This window comes from Erythrolamprus reginae, chromosome Z (assembly GCF_031021105.1).
Source record: "Erythrolamprus reginae isolate rEryReg1 chromosome Z, rEryReg1.hap1, whole genome shotgun sequence".
Lineage (NCBI taxonomy): Eukaryota > Metazoa > Chordata > Lepidosauria > Squamata > Dipsadidae > Erythrolamprus > Erythrolamprus reginae.
Genome location: NC_091963.1, coordinates 27505471 through 27532890, shown reverse-complemented (window position 1 = coordinate 27532890; position 27420 = coordinate 27505471). Strand labels below are relative to the sequence as shown.

General features: G+C 37.5%; 2 protein-coding genes across 3 annotated transcripts in view; both read left to right on the top strand.

The window, feature by feature from the left end:
• Positions 1–5668, top strand: part of DBF4 (DBF4-CDC7 kinase regulatory subunit) — a 28735-nt gene extending 23067 nt beyond the window's left edge. For both annotated transcript variants that reach the window (XM_070767004.1, XM_070767003.1), the window contains exon 13: positions 4575–5668. In XM_070767004.1, the coding sequence (XP_070623105.1) occupies positions 4575–5613 (1039 nt within the window). In that variant the 3' untranslated portion in view covers positions 5614–5668. The remainder of the gene's footprint in view (positions 1–4574) is intronic.
• A 7362-nt stretch (positions 5669–13030) lies between these two features.
• ADAM22 (ADAM metallopeptidase domain 22) overlaps positions 13031–27420 on the top strand; it is a 194043-nt gene continuing 179653 nt past the window's right edge. Inside the window, exons 1-2 of the mRNA XM_070728164.1 lie at positions 13031–13043; positions 13442–13602. Of these exons, the coding sequence (XP_070584265.1) occupies positions 13462–13602 (141 nt within the window). The 5' untranslated portion in view covers positions 13031–13043; positions 13442–13461. The remainder of the gene's footprint in view (positions 13044–13441; positions 13603–27420) is intronic.

Sequence of the window (27420 nt, the reverse complement as noted above, 5' to 3'; positions counted from 1 at the left end):
ATGAAAAAAGTATGAAGAGTATGTCATCCTTTTACATCACTATAAGAACCCACGTGGACTCTTGGATCACTAGTGATGCAGTATATCACTGGGGATCCGACATCTCAGAATACGTCATTCTAAACGTATTGCCTTATCTAACAGCTGTTTCTTTTTCTATCAAAAATAGAAAATAGAGGTCAAAAATAGCAGTGACTGGGTGGAAATCTAGTAAAATTACTCACTTATAGATTAATATATTCGAAAACAATAACATCTTTTTCCTCTTGTTTTTATACAAGGATCCTATCTGCAGGAATATCTGTGATTATGTGCCACTTTCACATATCATGGCTCCATTGTAGAAAAATGATACATTGAGCTTAAACATGGTGGTCCTTTTTCTGCAAAAATATCAGGACATTTGGAGTTGAAGGTGGATTTTATGAGTCCTGAGTATTATATATAGTTATTGTATAATCCACTCAGAGTTATTCCTGTTTTTCTTAGTTCCTTTTCCATCTCGATTTTTTGAAAGTGGAGCAAGGGATTTTATGAGAATGATCTCAAGATGATCTCAAAAAATTCTAAGCTACTGTGGCCTGTTTCAGATCATAAAGTTCCTTAACATACCTTGATATTTCCCCCCCTCTTCTTTAAAGATTCTCTTACAATGTGTTGTTATGTGTACTCATGCATTGTTTTAAAATTGCTTAAAAACCGTTTGCTAAAAACCATATATCCATTTGTTGGACACACAGTATCCACTTATTATGTTTCATATTAATTTTAACCAGTTTGCAGACAGACAGACGAACGGAGAGCTATAGATCAGGAGTGTCAAACTCAGGTCCTGCGGGTCAGATAAGGCCCCTGGGGTGCTTAAATCTTGCTCACAGGGCTCTTACCCGTTGGCAAGCTCTTTCATTGTTATTCTCTCCAAATAAAGTTTTTTTAACACCCTAACCAGGGGATAAAATAATGTGCTGAAACTGACTAGACTAAGGATGCTAGCCAGATGAATATCTGGTCAGCAGATTATTTTCCCTATTTTCCTCCCCCAAAACTAAGGTGCGTCTTATACTCCAGTGTGTCTTATACGCTGAAAAATACGGTACTTAAGAAACCCCTAGACCTAGATTGCCCCTCCCCCATTGAATGTTGATAAATATATTTCAAGAATAACAGTTCTCCCCTCTCAGGCCCACAATTTATGAATTTCTCAGCTCTATTTATCCAATTAATTTGACCTGGCATCTATCTACTATATAAAAAAGTATAGCTAACAGATAAAGCCAACAGCAAAGTTAAACTTCAAATCCCTCTGTTAACATTGTTATTATATTTAACTAATAGAAAGTCCACAACTGTCTCCAGTCTGCCATAAACCATCAGCATCATTATCCCAGGATCAAATATCCTTGATTGGTTCTTAATAATAGAACTTTTCCTTAATTTTTTTTTTTACTGGGATCTTTCCCAACCTTTGTGTCTCATTCCTTAGTCATAAATCTCTATTGTAGGTATTATTGCAACATTTGTTATTCAAAGACTCCTCCTACAAGTGTAAATGCAGCAACTCTTGACAATTGTTTTCTAATTGGATATAAGGTCAGTTTCCCAATTTCCATAAATCTTCTTAAAATCCAATCTTTCGCTCATTGATTCTGTCATTTCTAAGTCTTTTGAATTCATGCCTTGTTCAGCCTTTTCTAACAAGACTGCAATTCTTAAACTAGGCTCCTCCTTCAAATCTGCCAGCAACAAATTAGATTGTAAGATTGGTTTACCTGCCGTTATCTGCATCTAAGGACCACCTTTTATTTAAAACCATGGTCAAGTTATCAAACTTTTTAATCTAGATTTTTAAGTTTAATTTGTAAGTTTAAAAGCATTTTTAAAAGCTTCCCAAAGGGCTGAATCAATCTGATTCTTGTCTTTCTTTTATATCTCTTTTTATGGCATTGAAAGGAATTATGATCTGTAACATTCAAAATCTTTAATTAATTATAGTTTGCATTTTAACGTAATCTAAAATTCTCTTGTTGTTGAGCTTTCACATCAAAACCTAAAATATTCTTCTCAAGGACAATAGAAATACATGACAATAATGACCCCCCCAAAAAAAGATAGATAGAGAAATGATATTTCCCACAATAAAATGTAATAGAAAAAAGGAAGTTTCCGTTTGAAGTTAAAAGAAATAAGATCAGAGCTTTTTTTAAAAAAACTATTGGAATACAAAATGTTTGTAATAAATATCCAATGTAAATCAAATTGGATCACTTTCACTACATGAGAGTTCTCACTGGTAACTTACATGAGTTGAAAGTGTAAGTGATTCAGAACTCCAAAATAAAGCAGTAAAAAGATTCAAAAACTACATATTCAAATCCAAGAAGGACAAATCAGCATTCAGTCAATTGATTAACAGTTGAAGATGAAAGTGGGGAAAAAAGCATCCAGTTAAAACAAGGTGAGCTTTAAAAAAAAGCATACAGCTGAAAGGAAAAGAGAGAGACCAGCACACTCTGGCTGCTCCTACTGAGAACTGCAACTATCAAGATTCTTTTTCCCAAGTAGATGCAGAGTCCTCCAAGAATTATCTTGAGTCGTTCCTATTGCTCCCATCAAATCTGGGGGAGTAGTACACAGCCAAAGAATGAGTTTTGTCAATAAAATCAGCTGTTTGTCAGCAGGAGGAAAATATCAACCCTACCACTCAGTGTGTCATTTTCAGATAATTTCCTGGGAACAAGAATAAAAAAAATATATTGTCTGATATTTTATTTTTATTAAAAAGGAATAAAAAACATTTTAAATATAATGTCTCTTTGCTAATAATTATAAAATACAAAATATGGACCGGAAACTATATTTTTGCAGTCCATTATGAGTAGCCAAAATTTACTGGAGTTGATTTCGTCTGGCTTGAGAATTTGCACTGACCTTTTTTGTCCCAAATCAATTTGCTGTATTTGCAGTAAATTTAGCACAAGGCAGCTATTGAAACTTAAAGGAAACTCACTCTGTAATTATCACTGACCACATCTATTATATTATGCTTTCCAAATTCCTGTGTTGTGTATATAATATTTGTCCAAAAAAAATTGCACTTTTGCTAATATTCTGAATAACAATAACATATTTAATTTTATTAAGAAAGATCACCCTAACCATTAGACACAAATTAATATATTATTATTAACCTTTCCTATATCCCTGGATTTGGGAAATTGCTAATATATAGTTAATAATTTTATGTCTCCTGCTACTGTCAGACAGCAGAGAATTTTAATATGCACTTTATTATTTATGGATATAATGGTTCAAATCTACTACACTATTTTTAAATATATAAGTACAGTATATTTACTTCACATGAAAGATGTCTACATGACCTTTAAACTATTAATAGGTTTCATAACTTATGAAATTTATTATATAATGTGGAAAATGATAACTTGGAATTTGAGTTTTTAAGGCTGAAGCAAATTGATTCTAAAATTGATTCTGTTTATTTTTTTTCTTTGCAGTTTGCAAGATTATTAAACATTTTCTGCTACTGACTTGTCTTTAGTTCAATAATCTGGGGAATAGGTGGAGGTGTTATTTCTAATTGCACATTTGGCAAGCTATTTTTGTTGCTCTTTTAATGTCAATAAACAAAAAAGAATATAGTTCAGTTTAACAGTTTTGACTTCCTTTTTGAGAAAAGAATGCAGCTAATTTAATAATTTCTCCTGTGCGTACTCAGGATAATATTTATCACAGGCAACCAAGTTTGTGGTAAATTGCAAATTTGAAGTACTGTACAGTGATACCTCGTCTTATAAACCCCTCGTCATACAAACTTTTTGAGATACAAACTCGGGGTTTAAGATTTTTTTTGCCTCTTCTTCCAAACTATTTTCACCTTACAAACCCAAGCTGCCACCACTGGGATGCCCTGCCTCTGGACTTCTGTTGCCAGAGAAGCACCCGTTTTTGTGCTGCTGGGATTCCCCTGAGGCTCCTCTCCATGGGAAACACCACCTCCAGACTTCCGTGTTTTTGCGATGCTGCAGGGGAATCCCAGCAGCGCAAAAAAGGGTGCTTCGCTGGCAACGTAAGTCCGGAGATGGGGTTTCGAGGACTTCATGTTTTTGCGATGCTGCAATTTCGCTGAGGCTCCCCTCAATGGGAAACTCCACCTCCGGACTTCCATTGCCAGCGAAACACCCGTTTTTTGCGCTGCTGGGATTCCCCTGCAGCATCACAAAAACACGGAAGTCTGGAGGTGGGGTTTCCCATGGAGGGGAGCCTCAGGGGAATCCCAGAAGCGCAAAAACGGGCGCTTCGGCTGGCAAAAGGGGTGAGTTTTGGGCTTGCACGCATTAATTGCTTTTCCACTGATTCCTATGGGAAACATTGTTTCATCTTACAAACTTCACCTTACAAACCTCGTCCCGGAACCAATTAAGTTCGTAAGACGAGGTATCACTGTACTTTTTTGAGAATTGATCTTTATCATTAATGACTTATTACTTACCTTGTGTTTATACAGTAGAAGAATCATTCTTAATTTTTACTTATATTAATTTCTTTAATTTTAGGCGCAAATGTAATGTTGGACAGTTTTCTCCTCTTGCTGGAACAAAAAAGGATGAACTAAAAGAAAGAGTGATGATGCGAGATATTCCATTGAGATGGTATTCCCGGGAAAGCATGGCAATGGAAACCTTGAAAGAAGGTTCTGAACACATAGATGGATATACTAAATCTACACAAAACCATTTTACTTCTGAACCTTCATGTTCTGTTTGTTCCCTTAACACATTTTGCTCTTCGGAAACATCAAGAAAACTAAATGGCAATACTGAAAAAATCAGAATACCTAAACATTTAAACTTGAAAGAATTAGTTTTCTCAACAAATTCGGTACAGCTACATGTTCCAAAAGAAGATACAGCATATATGAAAAACTTGCCAGAAATTTATGAACACTGTGAGCCACTATCAAGACATAATAAATTGGGATTATCAGCAAATCTAAACTCAATACATACTCAGATCCAAGCATCTGAGTACAGTGAAAGACATAACACATTAAAATCAAAACGAAAATTGAGTAATGCAGTTCTTTTGCCAGCAAAATGTTTGAAGAAAGTAGCTAGTCATTTACCAATTGACAAAGAATGTGTTGACTGTAATGTGGCAAGCCATTTTCCAAGAGAACTTTCAGTTGCTTTAGAATCAGAAAAGCCATCCCATAGTCTTCTCACAAACAAGGATTCAGTTTTGTTGACAGACATTAATATACAAAGCTCGCCTTCAATAAAAATCAACAGAAAAGTCAAACATTCCATAGGACGGAATAAAAAAGATAATCCAAAACAAAATATGGAATTATGCTTACAGCAGGCAGAGAAGCCACCTGTTCTTGAAGAAACAAATGAACAAGGCTCATCAACCCAAGCTCTGTTACAGTTGTTTCAGACCAGTGATGGAAATTCAGATTTTAGGGGTTTTTCAAGTATACAAGAGAACAAAGATTCAAGTTTAATGAGAAATAGTTGGGAAGACCAGCATACAGATGCCCTCTGGTCTTTGTTTTCTACATCTGTGTCCTCGTCACCATTTGCTGGATTTTAATGTTGCTTTATTTAAAACAACGGGTATAGAATAAACATGCAAATTGAGAAAAAAAGTGAATATGTGTTTTTATAATAAATGGTTATAATAATGATTGTTTTAAACTGCTATGTACATATGATTCCATCTGGGCACATTACTTTTGTGCCTGCTATTCATTATTTTACTAACTTTGCAGACAGAAAGTACTCACAGAATCCTTACAATAAATAAATTCTCACGATTCTATTTTTACATATGTATATAACTTATTGAAGTCATTTGTTGCCTTGTCTTAGCACATATATTCTACAGTAGAATATATGTTCTAGTAAAATACTAATTTTGTGATTTTTAAATGCAATGGATAATGTTTTCATTTAAGCATCCCAGGTAAGTCCATTAAATGCCAAGTAATCTGAAGAAGGCTCTTAAATGTATATTAAATTATATTTATATTGCTTGTGTTATTTGTTTAAAATGTCATTGCAGTTAATGGCATACTTTTGGATTTAACAGACATCCCTAAATAACGCCCCCCTACCCCAATCATCAGTTAAATTGAGATTTTACTATAATGGAGAATTAGGATATAGCAATTTGGAGCCAGCTTCTAAAACTGACTACATGCCTAATAAAGGACAGAGGAAGTGACACGCACAGTTCCCTGCCTACATACATGTTCTAAGAACAGTGTATAAATGCTTAAAAGAGTTCACACTCCATCACTGGTTGAAATTTTGAAACAGTTTGGGTCCACAAGATCCAACATATACTTTCATCTACAGTTTACCTTGAGCACATTCAACATGGAATTAATCTAGGGGGGGGGGAGGGATCACCCTCGTTTAAGCTATCTGAATAGTTGCAATAATGGTTCACAATTTTTTTCCCCCTGTTATGTGAATACAGATTTGCTCATCTTGAAAACAAATGTAGGGAACAGGATATTGTGCCTTAATGTAGTAGTCCATCTTAAAACATTCTGAACAACTATTTGTATTGCCTGCCTTTCCCAATTGGAATGTCCTTTAGATATGTCAAATTTTATGCTTCAAAATGACAATTTTGTTTCAGAATTCTGAAAATTAAAATCTACACATCAGGTTAGGAAATATTTTTGATCATTGGTTTCAATAGTGACCTGCTCTCCTAGTTTGCTTTTTAAAAATACTGAACCAACACCTGCCTTTGTGTTATTTCCCACCATTCTTGGTCTTGACTTTGGAGTGGTAAACACAAAATTGGCTGCCTTATATAGAAAAAACCAATTTGGTTCAATGGTTAAGTCCAGGACAGAAATTAGAAAATGTTGAGTTTTCCTCTTACCATAGGTGTGAAATCTAGCTGGGTAATTAGGAGTCATCATCCCTAAAACATACTACAGGGTTATTTTTTGTGGGATAATATATTGTATCCAATTTGCTACTTTGAGCTATTTATAAAAATAATAAAGGTGTAATACAAATCACTTTGGATACCGTTCTTTATGTTATTTCCTTTTCCTTCCTTCTTCCCTGACTTATTTTCTGGGCACATAGTTCTCACCACCTCTTCGTAAAATTTGTTTCTCATTTCTAATATTTGTTAATCTCCTCTAATTCATTCCAATTCTTAAATTCTGTGCTGCCAGAACTAGACACGCAACCTGATTACCATAAATCAAAACAGTAGAACAGAATGGAAGAATTTGAGGACCGCAGTAGGATATGACAAGGCAATCATGCACTTAGAGTTGCAACGTGCCTCTTACGGTCTGAGATTCCAGAATATCATAGAAGAAAAAGATGAAGATTTAAATGTAAAAATGACAGAGATAATTGGAGAGATCCTCCAGGTTGATCCTCAGGAACTTAGAAATAGATGAACTTTATAGAGTTCAGACAAGTTATGTTCGAAAACACAACCTACCGAGGGAGGTCCATATTAAGTTTGTAAGGAAGACTATAAGAGATGACATTCTAAGATGGACAAGAAACGAAATTCTTGAAGTTAAAGGGAAATAAATAATACTCAAACAAGTTCCGAGAAGAGTTCAAGAAAGCAGAAGGGAATATTACTTCTTAACCAGAATCTTAATCAAAGAAAAGGTAACCTTCCGCTGGCCCATTCCAGGTCTCTCTTTATATTGGCAAGGTCAAAGAGTAAAGCTGGAGAATATTGAAGATGCTACAGAATTTTAGGAAACAAGTGGTCTCAAGCCTGAACAACCGTGAAAAGAAATATCCATAAGAAATGAAGAAGAGTTGGGGGCAACCAGCCAAGAGAAGGAGGAAACCCAAGGTGCAAGAAGAAAACAACCTCAGATTCAACAAGATTTGATTTTAAGCAGAAGATTACATGAAACTAAGGATACCAAGAAATATTATAAATAGCTATGGTGGCGGAGATGAAAATATTCTCTGTCAATGTGAATGGACTAAATGAACGAAGAAAAAGAAACCAAATATTTTCAAAACTTAAAAAACAAAGAGCTCAAATAATTATATTACAGGAAATTCATATTTAAAAAACCAATATAAAATTATTATGTAATTCGAAACTAGGGAATATATTTACAAATTTAGCAGATCAAAAAAAAAAGAGGCATTGCAATGTATATATATAATTCGGTAGACTGAATTGGCCATTGAAAATATGATTATAATATGGTACTTTAATGCAATTTCAAATAGATCAAATAGCTAAATGTCGATTATAAAAATTTTATTTCTATTTATGCATTAAGACTTTAAAAAATTTTAAATGAAATAATACATGGAGATCAAAATGGCTTCTTACCGGGCAGACAAATAAAAAATAATCTAAGAACGATTATAAATACATTAGAATTCTATGAACAACATCCAGAAAGACAAATGTCACTGGTATTTTTAGATGATAAAAAAGGGTTTGATAACGTTGACTGGACATTTATTAAAATGCAATTAAATAAAATGAGATTTGGAACAAAATTTGTTAATGCAATAGATGTGATATACTCAAACCAAACAGCTAAAATGTATTGAATAAAGAACAATTAGAAAGTTTTGAGATTTTTAAAGGTGTAAGACAGGGTTGCTCTCTTTCACCTTTATTGTTTATTTTAACCTTGGAAGTTTTATTGATAAAGAGAAGGGCAAATAATAAAATAAAAGGATTAGATATAGGAAAAGAAACCTATAAAGTCCAAGCTTTTGCAGATGACGTGGTTTTTATAGTGGATAATCCTTTAACATCAATTCCAAATTTAATGGAAATGATAGAATACGGAAGTGTCTCAGGTTTAAAAATTAATAGAAAGAAGACACAATTATTAATTAAGAACATGACAGATACACAAATAAGACAATTAGACAAATTGACAGATATGAAGATAGTTAAGAAAGTGAAGTATTTAGGTATTTGGATTACAGCTAAAACAATGTCTCTAAAAAATGACAACTATATGAAACTTCTTGGCAAAGTTAAAAAAGATTTAGAAATTTTTATGGCAAGGGAAAAAGGTGAGAATAAAACTAAGCGCTAAAGAAAGAGGAGGCCTTGCTCTACCTAATTGGAAGTTATATTACCAGGCCGCAGCTTTATCTTGGATTAAAGATTGGATGACTTTAGAAAATAGAAGATTATTAAATTTGGAGGGTCACGATCTTATGCTTGGCTGGCACGCCTTTATTTGGTATGATAAGGATAAAACACATTCCTACTTTAAGAAACATAATGAGAAAAGCTTTATTAGACGTGTGGAAGGATATAAGAAAAGATCACTTTTTAACAATCCCAGATTGGATCTTCCCTATAAAAGCAATCTGCCATCCTAATTTGATTCTAGAAAGGAAGATATGGAAATACAAAGAATTAATAGACAAACAAATGGAATAAAAATCTAGACAAAAGTTACAAGAAGAGGGAGTAATAATTGGTGGTAATATGCGCAGATCCAGTCAAGATATCAAAGAGATATTAAAACATATTCAGGAAGGGCAAAAATTATTTAGGGAATTTATTAATTACAAATCAGAGAAAATTAATAGGAAAAGCATATAAATATTTGATTAGTTTTAAAACTACTGATCAGATTTTAAAAGACAATATGATAAGCTGGTGTAAAAATGTAGGAAAAGAAATAGATACTTGGGAAAGAGTTTGGACATATAATTGGAAAATAACCAAATCAGTTTCATTCAAAGAAAATCAGATTAAGATGTTTTATAGGTGGCATCTACCACCTAATAGAATTGCGAAGATGTTTCCAAATACTTCCCCAAATTGTTGGAAATGTAAAAGAGAAATAAGCTCTTATTATCATCAATGGGGGACTTGCCAAAAAGCTAAACTTTATTGGAATAAAATAGAAAGGTGGATAAAGGAGATTACCCTCCAGGAGGTCAAGAAAACCCCAGAGTTCTTTTTATTAGGTATAACAAAACAAAAATATAAAAAGGATATTTATTATTTAATAACTCACATACTGGTAGCTGCCAGGGTTGTATATGCACAAAAATGGAAGGAAAAAGATATCCCTACGGAGGATGAAGTATTAAGGAAAATTAGAGAGTGCTGAGATGGATATGATGACGAGGCGGTTAAACAACCAAGAAGAATCTGATTTTTATAAAATTTGGGAAATGATTTATGTATGGATTAATAAAAAAATGTTAAATGATTGGGATAAAAAGTAATATGTATATGAAGTGATTTTTTTAAAAGTTCAAATATATGAGAACATTTTTCTACTCTGTATTGATCTTACAAATTTTAGTGTTTTTCTTTTCTGTATTAGAAAGAGTTCTATTTTGAGCGGGGCAATTGTAGCCCCTATTTATGTTAAATGTATGTTTGTCTTGTGTGTCTTTTATGAAAGTTAATAAAATATTTTTAAAAAAATCAAAACAGTAGAATTATTTTTTCTCTATATGGAACAATAGAATAGAATATAATTCTTAACTGGGCAGAGAAGTAATTTGTCTCTGGTGCATAAGCTCTCAAGAGTACATACAAGCAACAAATGATAAATCATGATTGTAACCATAAAATATCATAAATCATAACCTATGCATATGATTTTTTCCCCTAAGTGAATTAACAGTCTTTTTCTAAACTACTTCCAGCGCATTTAACTAATCTTAGTTAGATCTATTGGACTTATTTTGCATCATCTGCAATCTCCCCATCTTGCCATTGAAGTTATGAAAAGACTATTAACATGTATCTTAAAACAATCTAATTGCACGTTGAGTCACCAATGACATAGTTGCGGTTTCAAGATAGTTAGATCCTAATCCTAAATCTAATCTATCTTCCAGATAGCAAAGAAATATGTGAGCATTGTCTAAATCGAGCAAGCCATATTTATATTTTTGTAAGTTTCTAGTTTTGGTGCCATGCCTATAAAGTGAAATAGCTTTAAATATCCCAAATGTTATGATTCCCTTCTGTCCGGAGGAAAAAAAGCCTTCCTAGATTATAAATTTGTGTTCTTGGAGCATATTAATTACTTCATCTCAACTTCTGACCCATAGAGTTCAAATTCAACATCTGGAATGTTAGAAAATTCTAACTGAATACGTTTTCACACATGTTCTCAATTTTTCTTCTGATTGTGTCTTTATGAAATATATTGGATTGAATAAGTTTAATAGTGTTGCAGGCTGTAAAAACATGCACCATTCTATAAAATAGCATTTAAAACAAACAGGTGCATTTTTTCTTTATACATTATCTGGTTAGGAACTCTGGAAGATATAGTCTCCAGAGACTCATATTAAACATATACAGTAATAGTTTATAAATGTCATAGAAATAAAATCTATAAAGGCTGCCTAAATTAAGAAGGTCATAATTTTTAACTAGTTTATTTTGCAAACAACAGTGGCTTGGTGCTATATGAATCTAAATTGTGTTGGCTACACTTACACATCAAACAAGATGTTATGTAATTTGTTTAGTTTTAGTACAATTTTTATTTATTTTAGAAAATTTATATAATAGCCTAACTTAATATCTTTCTGGGTGTTGAACAGTGAATATTCCCCATAACTCATTAAATAATACAGACTAAAATAAAAATGAGTGACAATTGAGGCACCACGTAACCATTCTATAAAACAACATGTTTTGGGTCCATATAGCATCTTCAGGCAGTCTAACCGATTGCGATTTTTAAAAAAAACTACTTGAGCGACCTATAAACTTGCAAAATGAACTGTAGTAATGTTGAACCCAACTAATATGAAGAGGAAGTTTCTAGGAGCTTCAATCAAAAGTAGCTTCTTAATCTATTTTCAGGATTGTTTTAATTTTCTTTTACACATTTCATATGAAGTACATAAAATCATTTTCCATTTGGACTTCCAAGAAAACCAATGAAGATTTTCTCAAAATGTTTACTGCTTATAATTTATTAAATGTATATCCTGTCTGTCTCACTATTGAAGCAGCTAGGCAATATTAATTATAATGTTTAATAATAATAATAATAATAATAATAATAATAATAATAATAATAATAATAATAATTTATTAGATTTGTATGCCGCCCCTCTCCGGAGACCTGGAGCAGCTCACAACAATAATACAGTAATAATAAACATTGTACAGTGTGCAGTTTAAGTATGAATATACAGTAATACTCATTACCAGTAATAGTTGCACTTTTACATAATAGAGTGGGCTCACACCTTGCACCAAATTATGGTTTGTATAAACCTCAAATCGAATGCTAAATCATGATTTGTGCAACACATTGGCTGGAACCCACTTCCAGCAAGCAAATGACATTGTGGCTTAGTAGGGTGTGCTCTGTCAAGATTTAATAACCCTTTGGATTTTTATCACAATTTACGGTATTTGGCCTCCTCTGTTTCCACATTAGCTTGAAAGATAATTCCTCAACTTCAACGAAAACATCCTTGGCATAGAAAAGGAGAGCGGTCGGTCCTGTCCCCCACACCCGAATTTAAATAAATGCATTTTTCAGATTCTCCCTCTTTTGCCGTCGCCTCCCCCACCCCTCACTATAAATACACACTCCTTGTCCAGTGGTTGGGTCGCTTTCCCCAGATCGGAGGCAGAAAAGATGCAGAAAGGGAGACAGCTCGTCCGACCGCGGATCCCCCTCGCCTGGAGCTGAGAAGGGAAGCGAGAAGGGAGGAGCTTGGAGCCTCTGAGATACAGCAAGATACCCAATGCAGTAAAAGCTCTCGACGCGAGCGGAAGCCGGCGGCACACAATGCAGCACTGAGGCGGTGGCGAGGAGGCGCCTCTCCCGCTCGCAGCAGCAGCAGCCTGGCCGTCGGAGCTCCCCTTCCTTTCCCTCTCGCTTTGTGATCCTCGCTCGCTTCTCGCGGGCAGCTCACCTTCCTCCTCCCGCCACTTCTCCCAAGAGCCAGCCATGCACCTCGCGGCTCCTCTGCTGGCCTTGATGCTCTGGACCGTCGGAATGCTCTCGAAAGCTCGCTGCGGCCGCGCAGGTAAGAACCTCCTTACCTTCGCCCGGCGGCTGCCGCTGTTTTGCTGGACCTGCCGGGGAAGAAGAGCTCGCCTTGCCAGGAGCTCGTCTTCGCGGGTTAGGTTGACTCTCGGCGCTGCAGTGTGCAGCATCCCAGGCGCCGCCGGCCCGGGAGAGAGGAACCAGGGTTAGCTGCGCGCCAGTGTGCGCGTGTGGGAAGGAAGCTCATGGCAAATATCACACACGTACACACACTGTAATGTATGTAAGATGGAGCTGCCCTTTGCTTTCTGTCTCTGAAGTGGAAAGCAGCTGCCCCATTTTCCACCCGCGCCCCGTAACCGAGGGTCGTCGTTATGAACCCTTCCGGCTGGAATTGGTTGACCGCTACCGTCTCCCCCCCCCCCTCCCCACCCCCAGGAGACACCTTGTTGACTGAGATGGAGAGAAAGGCTGCGGATCGCTTCAGAGAAAGGCAGAAGAGCGTCCCTTTTCGGCTCCTCTATAGTGCCAGTGAAGGCAACGAAACTCCTCACGACCTGCTCGACACTCGCATCGGCCGTAGCTCTGCTGGGAAGCAGGTAAGCGGGGTAGGCAGCTAGAGGCCCGCCTGCTCTTTGGGATTTTCTGTTGCCCGGAGACGGGCGCTTGGGAGGAGGCGGCGCCAGCGGACTCTTCCAAAACGCGACTCCGAGCCTGATGCGCCCTGCATAGAAATTGCAGCACGCGGGGAGAGAATGTAGCCATCTATCCACCAGAGAGCGATCCGAGGTCACCCCCCCCACCTTCCGAAGCCAGGTGTTGTTGTCTGAATGACTGAGGCTGAACTGTCAAGCTCCCGTTTCTCAATGCTGCCTCTTGGAGTTAGGAACACTAGAGTCTTTTCATGTATGCATTTAATGAGGATTTTTTTTTTTAATAAAAAAAAATCGAGATTGAACATTGGAATTTTATGGCAGGAATGCTGTAAAGAAACCTTCAGATGAGAGAGGTGTTCAGCATGAATTTGTGTCTCTGGGTGTGAGAAAGATTTTCTGTCTCTTGTGAAAATGCAACTATCTACACAGAAATGTGCATTTTCAGCAAGATGGATTTGGATTTGGCAGCAATATACACTTGTCCTACCTAAAAGCAATCCTGGAAGACCTCTGGGTGCTCATTGAAAGCTTTCTCAAGTGCCTCTAATCAATGGTTGGCTATGCCTTTCCTAACTTCCAGACAGGATGTTCTCTAAGAGCATTAAACTTCCACAGAAATCTGTGCTTCTTTGAATTACAGAGGCATTCATGATCTCATTTTGAATATAAAATGCTTATGATTTCCTCTCATCTGGAATGTATTTGAGGGCTTAGTTTTTAAGGAAGTTTAAAAAGAAGATTTTGATACTCAGAATCCTATTTAAAACCAAGTTTTTTTCCCTTAATTCAATCTTCAATCCTTTATACATTAAACTCAAGGAAGTATCCTTGAATGCAATTTTAAAAAAAAATAGTCCCATGTAATATTGTGTTTTTTAAAGATTGCAATTCTTAATTATGTTTGAAAAATAGTTAGCTGAATGACTATTTCATTCCAAGCTTACATAGGATTACACTGAAAGTTAAACCAAATGACTGTAGGATTGTGTAGCTCTTAATACCAAAGGGAAAGAATGCCTCAATGTGTGTGTGTGTGTGTTTGTGTGCACCCTGTGCACACCTTGTACACTAGTTTTACATTGTGATCCCAGTAGAAGATGCAACTGCTATAAGAAGGCTACTAAACATGGAAACATAGAAGACTGATGGCAGAAAAAGACCATCTAGCCTGCCTTTACACTATTGCCTGTAGTTTATCTTAGGATGGATATCTGTTTATCCCAGGCATGTTTAAATTCAGTTACTGTGGATTTACCAACCACGTCTGCTGGAAGTTTGTTCCAAGCATCTACTACTCTTTCAGTAAAATAATATTTTCTCACATTGCTACTGATCTTCCCCCAGCTAACCTCAGATTGTGCCCCCTGTTCTTGTGTTCACTTTCCTATTAAAAGCACTTCCCTCCTGAACCTTATTTAATCCTTTAACATATTCAGATGTTTCAATCATGTCCCCCCTTTCCCTTCTGTTCTCCAGACTGAGTTCATTAAGTTCATTTCCTGATAAGTGTACTGTGTAAGAAACACTATGAGGCCTAGAACTTATACTATCAAAGTTAGTCTAAAAATTAATTCAAGTTTTTCTGTTATAATTAGTTCAGATTTAGTTTGAAAGAGACAAATGTACATGACATGTCTATTTACTGGGCTTATAAACCCATCAATAGTGGTCCTAACCAATGTTCATAGGTTCTTGTAAAATTAAATAAAATAAATCAGGAGAACAAAGAACAGTATTAAACTTTGAAATGTGTCTTCTAATTCTAAATTAATCAAAAATAGTTTGAAGTAAAAATAGTAGGACTTGCAAGTCCTGTGTCATTTGCAGATTTGGTATGTTTTCATCATGGTAAGTGTGGGGCCATAATTGAAACTTGAAGCAGAGATATTGATGAGATGCTCTGAATAGGATTTTTGAACCAGAGATGGGTTAATAACATTGCTACTATTGAGTCAGACTAATTTGACAAACATTTGCCATATGGTAGTTAAGATATATAATTTCCATATAATTTTTGCAATTATGTTCATAATTCAGTAATTTAAGTCAATATTCACAACATAAGCAAGTGGTGGTGATGGTATGTGAGAAGCATCCTAAGAAATGGGGCAAAGAGATGCTACCTGGGGAACAGCAGGTAAGAGAGAACCTTGCCTACATGGGTTGCATAATAAGTGGAGAAAGAAACTGAGGAGGAATCTTCCTTAATGTCTCACGCTGTAAAAGAGATAGTGGGAGACTTGCAAGATTCTGTCGATGCAGCCTTACAGTTAAGCAGAGCAGCTCATCTAGTTCTATTTCTTCTTGGAAATATGAAAGGCTGGCATCAGTCTTGCAATATCTTCTGAAAAGAGCTTCAGGAATGGCCTCTGATCCACAAGGAATTCCTCTTATCTGCTGATGATCTGATTGCTATGTTGTTGCAATGCCAGCAGCAAGTGAAGGCACAGATGATCAATTTGCAGACTACCATGATACAGCTGCAACAGCTGGACAGAATTTGTCTCAACCTGCGGCAGTACGGCAGATGGTACTTTAGCTAATATTCTTGCGTTCCCATGGGAGCTTGAACCTGGAGAAGTTCAGAGGTGACCAGGATCAATTCTGTACTTTCTCCGTTCAATATGAAATATTTATGACAGGTAGGCTTGTGGAGTTTCCCACGCTGCATCAAAGTGACTTTTGTGTTGAGTTTGCTGAAGAAGGAGGTAGCAGCTATGGGCTATGTGCCCACTTACCTGACTATTTCTCCGGCAGAATCTCTTTGTTTTTGAGAGCTCTTTCTCACATACCATCATCTAGCCTTCAAAAGAAGCTAAACATGTCTGATCTAGTGAGTACTTGCATAGGAAAATGAGACCATATCCTAGGTGGAAAGGGGGCTGGAAATAGAGAAAGATGGTGCTCTCTTGCTCTCGCTCTCTCCCTCCCTTTCCCCCTCCCTCCCTCTCCCCTCCCTCCCTCTCCCCCTCTCTCTTTCTCTCTCTCTCTCTCTTTCACACACACACACACACACACACACAAAATCAGGTAGCCTGCCTGCTATGTCTATCTGTCTGCCTAGCTGTCTGCCTGTCTGTCTGCCTATCTGTCTGTCTCTCTGCCTGCTTGCCTGCCTATCTATCTATCTATCTATCTATCTATCTATCTATCTATCTATCTATCTATCTATCTATCTATCTATCTATCTACCTACCTACCTACCTACCTACCTACCTAGATTAGATTAGATTTATTGGATTTATATGCCGCCCCTCTCTGCAAACTCGGGGTGGCTCACAACAATAATAAAAAACAGTACATAATAACAAATCCAATACCCACCAATCTAATTACAATTTAAAATTAATAAATTCATAAAACAGTCCCAAAATATATAAAAACAGGCACACAGTCAGTCAATCAAATGGCAAAACAACATGGGCAAGGGGGAAATGCTTTAGTTCCCCCATGCTTGACGGCAGAGGTGGGTCTTAAGGAGTTTACGAAAGGCAGGGAGGGTGGGGGCAATCCTAATCTCAGGGGGGAGCTGGTTCCAGAGCATCGGGGCCCCCACAGAGAAGGCTCTTCCCCTGCGTCCCGCCAGACAGCATTGTTTAGTCGACGGGACCCGAAGAAGGCCGACTCTGTGGGACCTAACCGGTCACTGGGATTCGTGTGGCAGGAGGCGGTCCCGAAGATATTCTGGTCCGGTGCCATGAAGGGCTTTATAGGTCATAACCAACACTACCTACCTACCTACCTACCTACCTAACTACCTACCTACCTAACTACCTATTTACCTACCTATCATCTACCACATTTCTGTGGCTACCCACCTCACATGAAAGTAAAACTTCATCTTGAGCCAAACTTGCTTTCATACCCAAAGCCAAAGATGACACAGTGAAATCCAATCAAATACAGTTCTTTGTTTGCTTATGCCTACTGAATAGGATCTTGCCAGACTAAAGTTGTAACTCTGTATCCTAATAGAGGTTAATCGCTCCAACCTTAGAGATTCTGAGGTGTAACTATCCTGAACTTCTTTCTCCCTCCCCAGTCGAGCTTGGGACTGTGCAGTTTCTTAATTTGAGATTCTTTCTGGAATGCACTGCCTCCTCCCTGGGAAGTTGCACTGCTCTTGTGGGAATTACCCCTCCCCCCTTCTCCAGGTGCACATTCCATTACATCAGCTTTCCGTAACCAGATGCGTTCAATGTATATTGAGACTGTAACTCCCAGAATTCTCACGGATTATTTGTGTGACAGAAATTGTATTACAATTTACTTTTGTAGTATAATTTATAATATACAATACAATTTGTATTAGTGCAAATTAATTTGTACTCCCAATACCCTAGAAAGTATCATATTGGGAAAGCATATTACATATTGGGAAAAGACTGTTTTAAATAACTCCTAATTGATAACCACAATATATTACTCCAAATCATATGGCAAATCTTGATGGAAGCAAAGTTTTCATCCCATTCCTAGCCTTTCTCAGAAAAAGAACAGGGAGAAATTTAGAAAGACAAGTGGCATTTTGACTTGCTCATGTAATGCTAAATCAAAGTTTGGCAACTTTTTCTAACTCCTGAGTGTAAGTAGTTGCTAACAATTTCAGGTTTGCTGACCATGAGGCTAACAAAATTTCACGGAATTCCAATAATTAATAAAAATGAAATATAGGAGGTCTCTAGGTATTCTGGTGCTGATCAGAATGTTACATTATGGAAACTCATGATCCATGGTCATTTCTTGCAACTCTGGTAATCAGTGAACAATGGTAATTCCTGCAGATTGAAATAGGACTCACCAGGAATAGAATAGAATAGAATAGAATTTTATTGGCCAAGAGTGATGGGGCACACAAGGAATTTGTTTTGGTGCACATGCTCTCTATGTACATAAAAGAAAAGATAAGTTCATCAAGAATCATAAGGTACAACACTTAATGATAGTCCAGGTACATATAAGCAATCAAATCATATTAGGAACCAGTGAATATAAATTATAAAGATACAAACAACAAAGTGACAGTCATACAGTCATTTGTGGGAGGAGATGGGTGATGGGAAGATTAATAGTAGTGCAGATTTAGTAAATAATTTGACAGTGTTGAGGGAATTATTTGTTTATCAGAGTGATGGCATTTGGGGGGGAAAAACTGTTCTTGTGTTTAGTTATTCCGGTATGCAGTGCTTTATAGCATTATTTTGAAGGTAGGAGTTGAAGCAGTTTGTATCCAGGATGTGAACTGTCTGTAAATATTTTTGCAGCCTTCTTAAGCATCAGCCTGTTTCAGCTTTTCACCTTGATCCTCCTCTAGGTAACCTCAACTCATGGAAAACATCAGCTGCAATCTTGTTTTCAAAATTGAAAAATTGGTATCAATTTTTTTTTTCTGCATTTCTGATTATCCTCTGAAGTCTGTGCTGGTCTTGTTGGGTTGCAGAACCAAACCAGATCGTTATAGAGGTGCAGATGAGAGACTTAATAATTCCTCTATAAAACTATATCAGCAGCTCCTTGGGCAGTTTGAGCTTTCTTAGTTGGTGCAGAAAGAACCTTCTTTGTTTTGCTTTTTGGATGACGTTTTTGATTTTAGGTGTCCATTTTAGATTTTGCAGTATGGTCAAACCGAGAAATTTGAAGGTCACTAGTGCTGAGGCTGTGTTGTCTAATATTGAAGAGCAGATTTCTCCTAAAGTGTACCATAATTTTTATGGTTTTGAGTATATTTAGTTCCAGAATGTTCCAGTCGCAGCACAAAGTTAGTTGTTCAACCTCCCATCTGTATGCGGATCCATCATTTTTTGATTAAGGCCAGTCACTGTTGTGTCATCTGTGAACTTCAGTAGTTTAACAGATGATTCATTAGAGATGTAGTCATTGGTATATAGAGAGAAGTGGAAAGATCACATAGCCTTGGGGGTGTGTGTGTGTGCTAAAATTGTACAGGTATCTGATGTGATTCTGCTTAGCTTCACCTGCTGCTTCCTGTTTGTTAGAAAGCTTATGATCCACTTACAAATGTGTTCAGGTACTTCTAGCTGGCTCAGCTTATTTAGAAGAGTGTCTGGAATCATGGTATTGAATGCTGAGCTAGTCTATAAAGAGAACCTTCGCGTAGGTCTTTGGAGATGCTGTAGGATGTAGTGCAGAGCCATGTTAACAGCATCATCTGTTGATCTGTTTGCTCAGTATGTAAATTGCAAGGGGTCTAATTGTGGATCTGTGATGGTTTTCAAGTGGGACAGCACTAGACTTTCAAAAGTTTTTATACCTACAGATGTTAAAGCAAATGGTCTGTAGTCATTGAATTCCCTGATGGTGGGCTTCTTCAGCACTGGGATGATAGTAGAGCATTCGATTTATTAAAGATTCAGGTGAAGATGGGAGCCAATTGGTAAGCACAGACTTTTAAGCAAGAAGGAGTTATCTTGTCTGGGCCTGGAGATTTTCCTGGCTTTTGTCTGTGAAATAAGTTTTGCACTTCCTTTTCTGTGATCACCAGGGGTTGTGAACCCAATGGGATGTCGGGATTAGAAGGACCCTACCTTAAGCAAGGTGCTCAGCCCGTAAGGAGTGAGCCAGGACCTTCCGGAGGTGATGGGTATTGAAGCACAGACAAGCATGTTCGAAAGAACAAGTTACTTTTTATTAAGAAAGTATAAAATAATAAATGTCTTAGGAGACATAAGATGGCACATCTTCTAGCTAAGAAAGACGAACCGAAGAGTAATGGACTCTGGATAGAGACCGCCCTTCTTCATCAGAAAGAGGGGATGTGAGCAAACAGGTTACATCACACAGGAGGAGCTATCTTACTAGACAGAGTTAACTCTCTAACTACTGGATGTTTCTCAATGTCGTTGGGGGCTGGCAATTTCCAGCGCGATATGGGATGGGGTCAGTTGTAGGAGGCTTGGCTGTTGCTAGTGTCTGAGATGTGGGTTGTGGAGATTGGTGCTGTAGTTTCCTTTCAAACTGCAGTAAAACACGTTCAAGTCATCTGCAGTTGCTGATTTCCTTCATCCTGGCAAGGTGGTTTGACATAACTAATGATATTTTTAAGAGTTTTCCACCTATTTTCTGATTCAGTTGTTGAGAATTGATTCTTTAGCTTTTCAGAGTAGCTTCTTTTTGCTGCTCTGATCTCCCTTGTTAATACATTTCTGGCCTGATTGTACAGCATTTTATCACCTTTTCTATGGACTTCCTTTTCTGAACAACATAGCTGCTTACATTTAGCTGTTATTGCTGTATATTTTCAAGTTACTGGTCGGTACACATTGGTCTTCACAGAAGCTGACATATGATACTACAACTTAATTGCTTCTTTAACTTTCACTTTTATGCAGCTTTAATTCCTTTCAGCAAGCACAAAACCCACCTCTTTTGAGATACTAGCTTTCATTTCCTACTTTTTAAACAAAATAGAGGAAAAATATAGCTCTTGAGTACAAAAGAACTACTTACCTTTAGTATGATTGAATATGATACTTCACTAATGTAAAACTCAAGTAAACGGATACCCTAAATCTGGTGTTGATATTTGCTCTTGCATTTACAATGAATGTGCCTGGAGAGATATTTATGCAGTTCAGATATTTATTAATCATTATACTGATGACTACTGAAATTTTTATAATACTTCTAATGAAACAATTATGCAGAAAAATTAAATCAGTTTGCTTTAAAAACTTACTTTAAAATTTAGTCTTAGTGCATTAAAAAAAATCAGCATACGTTTTAGGACTTTCAGCTCTGCAGAAAGTTTATTTCAAATGTACAGTATTAGAATAAATGAAAGAAAAAAATTGGCTTCAAGTAGCCTAAAACAAACCTATCCATCCTACTAGATCCGGATGTTTGTGACAACTTCGTAATCCATGATTTTAGTGGGAATCTCACAGTGACAGAGATAATGCACTTTCATTCTCTTGTAACATGTGCCTACTTCCCCATTCTTTTAATGTAGAAAAGTATTTATGATTTATTAGTATTATTTTTTTTCTGTTTCTCCCCCATCCTACATTGGAAAGTGTGCATAGTTTGGTTTCTTAGTACTCTTGGTCATTTGAGGACGGAAGGATTATGAGTATCACTGAAGTACTGATGAATGTTAACTTGCGCATTATATCTCATTTGGACTTGTCTATGACTTTGGACATCAAACAAGAAAGGCCAGAGTGTGTCATTTTGCAATTCTCATTTTATCATTTTCCTATCATCACTTTGTACACATAAATACAGGGTGAAGAGGTGTCCACAAAATGGGGTAAAAATAATACACAAAATAATCATTAAGATGCTACAGGAAAGACTTAATGAACTCAATCTGTATAGTCTGGAGGACAGAAGGAAAAGGGGGGACATGATCGAAACATTTAAATATGTTAAAGGGTTAAATAAGGTCCAGGATGGAAGTGTTTTTAATAGGAAAGTGAACACAAGAACAAGGGGACACAATCTGAACTTAGTTGGGGAAAAGATCAAAAGCAACATGAGAAAATATTATTTTACTGAAAGAGTAGTAGATCCTTCGAATAAACTTCCAGCAGACATGGTAGATAAATCCACAGTAACTAAATTTAAACATGCCTGGGATAAACATATATCCATCCTAAGATAAAATACAGAAAATAGTATAAGGGCAGACTAGATGGATCATGAGGTCTTTTTCTGCCGTCAGTCTTCTATGTTTCTATGTTTCTACTGAAAAATCTGACATAACTCTGATCAAACTTTTATTTTTTATTTTTTATTTTTTATTTATTAGATTTGTATGTCGCCCCTCTCCGTAGACTCGGGGCGGCTAACAACAGTAATAAACAGCATGTAACAAATCTAATGTTTAAAATAATAATAAAACCCTTATTAAAACCAAACATACACACAAACAGGCCTAGGGGGAAAAGGGTAGTTCAGTTCCCCCAAGCCTGATGACAGAGGTGGGTGTTGAGGAGCTTACGAAAGGCAAGGAGGGTGGGGGCAATTTTGATCTCCCGGGGGAGCTGGTTCCAGAGGGTCAGGGCCACCACAGAGAAGGCTTTTCCCCTGGGTCCCGCCACACGACATTGTTTAGTTGATGGGACCCGAAGAAGACCGACTCTGTGGGACCCAAATGGTCGCTGGGATTCGTGCGGCAGAAGGCGGACCCGGATTGTGGCTATCATCTTTACTTTTTTGACCATACTCTCTGAATTTCTTTAACAAGAAGATGAAAAAGTTACCCTGGAGGAGCTGAAAATGAGCTTTTAAAAATTGCAAAATAGCTATGTTTTTCCTGCTTTTATTTTTGGTGCAATTTAAATTTGAAGCAGGTTGTTGAAAATTGTTGTTTGCTGCTGAATTTTACTTTGTAATCCTGCAGTCCTATGGATGCCATAAAAATCAGGTTGGGAGATTGTAGAAATCTGTCTTAGATTATTTAGGAAAGCCTGCAGTTTCTCAGACAAGTTTTTCAACATGAGGGAGGAGAAAGCAGTGGAAAAACCAGACATTTTAAATCAGCTTATTTTCATTTAAATATTTAAATGGAATAATGTTTTTTCTGTTTTCTGCACAATTTATTCCATTTTACAGTCTTATTTTCCTGTGTTTTTTACAAAAACTTTTAGGGAATTTTTTTTACTGTTTTAAATAATTTGATAATTCATTCAAATAACATTAGTTACAGTATTGGGTATAATAGATATATAATAACTATACATTCAAAAGCTATCTTACAATCATGATACATTTTCTATAACTACAACCATGCTTCCCTTTGCTTGCATAAATTAATTTTGAAAACAAGATTACAGCTGATGTTTTCCATGGGTTGAGGTTGCCTCGAAGAGGATCAAGATGAAAAGTTGAAACAGGCTGATGCTTATAAGAGAATTGTGAAAATATTTGCATACACCTCATATCCGGGACACAGTTTCAAGTCCTACCCTCAAAACGACACTTTAGAGCAGTGGTCCCCAATGTTTTTTCCACCAGGGACCAGTTTCAGCAAGACAATTTTTCTATGGCCCAGTGGGGGCGGAAAGGGGCGTGGTTGGGGGCGGGATTAAGCATGGGGGTGCTGGTCCTCCCCGCCAGCGTCCTGTGGCCGGCAGAACCTGCCTCCCAAGCCCTCTTGCCCAGCGGGAGCTAAGCGCTGGAGAGAGGGGGTCAGGCTGGCCCTCCTGCCTCCCCCCAGCCAAAAACGCAAAAGCGCCCCGCGGCAGAAGCCAAAAGAGGCTTGAGCCTCTCGGTCCTTCCCGCCCCTCTGTCCCATCCATCGTCCTGTGGCCGGCAGAACCTGCCTCCCGAGGCCTCTTGCCCGGCGGGAGGCGAAGCGCTGGAGGGAGGGGGTGGCGGCATGAGGGCCGGCAGCTGCTGACTCCACGGACCGGTGCAACATGCCCCGCGGCCCGGTACTGGTCCGCGGCCCGGTGGTTGGGGACCCCTGCTTTAGAGCACTGCACACCAGAACAACTAGACACAAGAACAATTTTTTTCTTGAATGCCATCACTCTGCTAAACAAATAATTCCCTGAACATTGTCAGATTATTTCCTAGGTCTGCATTACTATTAATCTTCTCATCGCTCCATCACCCATCTCCTCCCACAAATGACTGTATGACTGTAATTTTGTTGCTTGTATCCTTGCAAGTTATATTGACTAATCCTAATATGATTTGATTGCTTTTATGTATCCGGACTATCATTAAGTGTTGTACCTTATGATTCTTGACAAACGTATATTTTCTTTTATGTACACTGAGAGCATGTGTACCAAGATGAAATAATACTTGGCCAATAAAATTCTATTCTATTCTATTCTTAGGTCTGAATGGTCAAGAAGTGCTGTATATTTAGTTGACTATTTAAGCTTAGTATTTCCATCAGGAGACAGCAAATTGTTGTCAAGAAATTGGAAAGAGATTGGAGTGGAGCAGCATATTTACTGTAGAGATAGCAGATGGAAGAGTTCATTCTCCAATTCCCTGGCGCCATTTCAACTTTGTGTGATAGCTTCAAAATGCAGGTGCAAATATTCACTTTACTTGTCAGGGAGATTGTCATGTATTAGTCAGTGCTTTGTGTGTGCATCTGTCGTCTTGACTGTATGCAAACGTTAAGTGCTTAAAATTGAGGATCATATTCTACCATAAGGTTCCTGCCCAATTGAAGACATTTTGACTGATTGCTTCTGTGTTTTCTGTATTTGCAGTTAGAATAGAATAGAATAGAATTTTTATTGGCCAAGTGTGATTGGACACACAAGGAATTTGTCTTGGTGCATATGCTCTCAGTGTACATAAAATAAAATATACATTTGTCAAGAATCATGTGGTACGACACTTAATGATTGTCATAGGGGTCAAATAAGCAATGAAGAAGCAATATTAATAAAAATCTTAGGATATAAGCAACAAATTACAGCCATACAGTCAACATGGGAGGAAATGGGTGATAGGAATGATGAGAAAAACTAGTAGAATAGAAGTGCAGATTTAGTAGAAAGTATGACAGTGCTGAGGGAATTATTTGTTTAGTAGAGTGATGGCGTTCGGAAAAAAACTGTTCTTGTGTCTAGTTGTCTTGGTGTGCAGTGCTCTGTAGCGACGTTTTGAGTGTATTTCAGTGTTCTGAAGCAACTTGAATGAATGTGTTCTAACTAATATTGTGTCAGAAGAAATGAGATGGTCCTTTTTTATTTGCAAATGTTTATAATGTTAAGCATAATGATTCTTTTAAAATATTATAATATATAGAATTATCAATTCACAAAGCAATGTGAGGTAGTATGTTAAGGTATTGAATTAGGAGCAGAGATATTCACATTCTCATCCATGGGGAAAAATGCTCCTAGTTTGGACCAGTTCGGATGATAGTGATGACCACTGGTGGTTTGCTGAGCCAACAGAAATGGCTAGCTGGCCATGTCTCTGAACCGGTCGGGCAGTCACTACTCATTCGCCCTGCCAGCTGGTGTCCTGGGACTGTACATACGGTAGGATGCAAGTCTGCATCGGAGGAGGGTTGCAGGAGTGGGACATGGCAGGGGCAGAGTTGCCGATGCAGCCATCTCTGAGGTTGACCTGATAGAGCAATTGCTGCGTCTCCACAGCAGCAAGTGTGTTGGGGCCTCCTTGCCCATCTTTGTGCCTCTGTGTGCTGCGCCACTCTCCCTCCTGCCTGGCTGCATATATCCGCTTGCACAAAGTAACTCCACTGATGTTCAAATTCATTTCATGGCGGGAGAAGAAAGAAAGCTGAGGGAGAAATTGGGGAAAGAGGTGGAAGTTCCTGCAGTTGCCGGCAAAGTAGCCTAAAAAGCAGGCAAGTGGCCTTATAATTATCATATCTGGCTTTCAGGCCGGCAGGCCATGGGAAGTCAAAGCGCCGAGGGAAAGAGGGATTGTGAGTGGGAGGCACCCTAACAGTGAGTGATGTGAGTAACATCAAGTTGGCCATGCCCACCTGGTCACATGACTCCCCCCACCAAGCCATGCCCACAGAGCTAGTAGGGAAATATTTTACATTTCATCACCGATCCTTAGCCATGGAAGTTCTTGGAATACCTTGGGAAGCAATCATTCTCTCTCAGTCCAGCACATCTCATAAGATTATTGTTTCAAGGAAATATGGAAGGTCGGAGTACCACAGAATATGAATCTAATATTTTATTAAATGACTGATTCTCTGTTTTCTATGGCCACCTATTTTCCAACAATAACTCTGGGCAGCCAGTTTAATACATCAATATAAATGACAAATAACAAAAAGCAAAAACTTATAAACAGTAAACAAACTGAGTATAAACCAAGCAACAGTGAATTAACAACAGTTTATGGGCCAAATTAATCTCCTGACCATCATGTCTAGGAGAACCACCATATTTAAAAGCATTCCAGTAGAGGAAAGGCCAGTAGAGTTAATGGAAACATAATTTCAGATGGGTTAGGGGCCACATCAGAAAATAAAATAAATTCTAATTGCTGCTTATATAAAAATGTAAAAGCAAATAAGTTATTCATATCTGAAAGAAGTGTAACAAATTGGAGCCAAAAACAACTTAAATAGAAAATAAATTGGGAGCTGTAACATTTTCAAAAGTTTGATGTGTTTGGTTTTCTTTGTGAATAGTCACTTCTTTATAGCTGTTCCTTGCAGATTCTTTAATGATTTTTGCTTGGATTAAAAATGCTGCAAAGAAATGAGATCAGATACACAGTCGGAATTTTGGTAAATAATTAAGCGACATGTATCTTGGAGAATTTAAAACTGTGTAATACCATTTATTACTCTAATGGAAAATTTAACTATGTTTCATATGTAGTATTTGTTAGAAAAAATTCATACATTTACTGTTCTGTCGGGCTCTCTGGTACACTCCTCCCAAAAATTCACAGGTACAAATTTCACACACACACACACACACACACACACACACACACACACACACAGACATAAACTAAGCCCTCTTTTGGTATAGCAAAGAGCACTGGTCTCCAAACAAACTGGTAATTTGTACAAGTCCCTTATCAGTTCTATGATACTTAGCTTGTAGCTGTGAGGCAATTCACAGTCCTTCTTCTTTCACAAAGTGAAACACACTTTGCTCTGGTTTAGTTTCAAAGCGGGGAAAAAGCAGCACACAAAAGGTCAAAGTCAGTAAAGCAGGCACGAAACACAATGATCAGATAATCCTCCACAATGGCCAAACCCACAGGCTGCTATTTATAGCAGCCTCACTAATTACCACAGCCCCAGTCAACCACAGGTGGCCT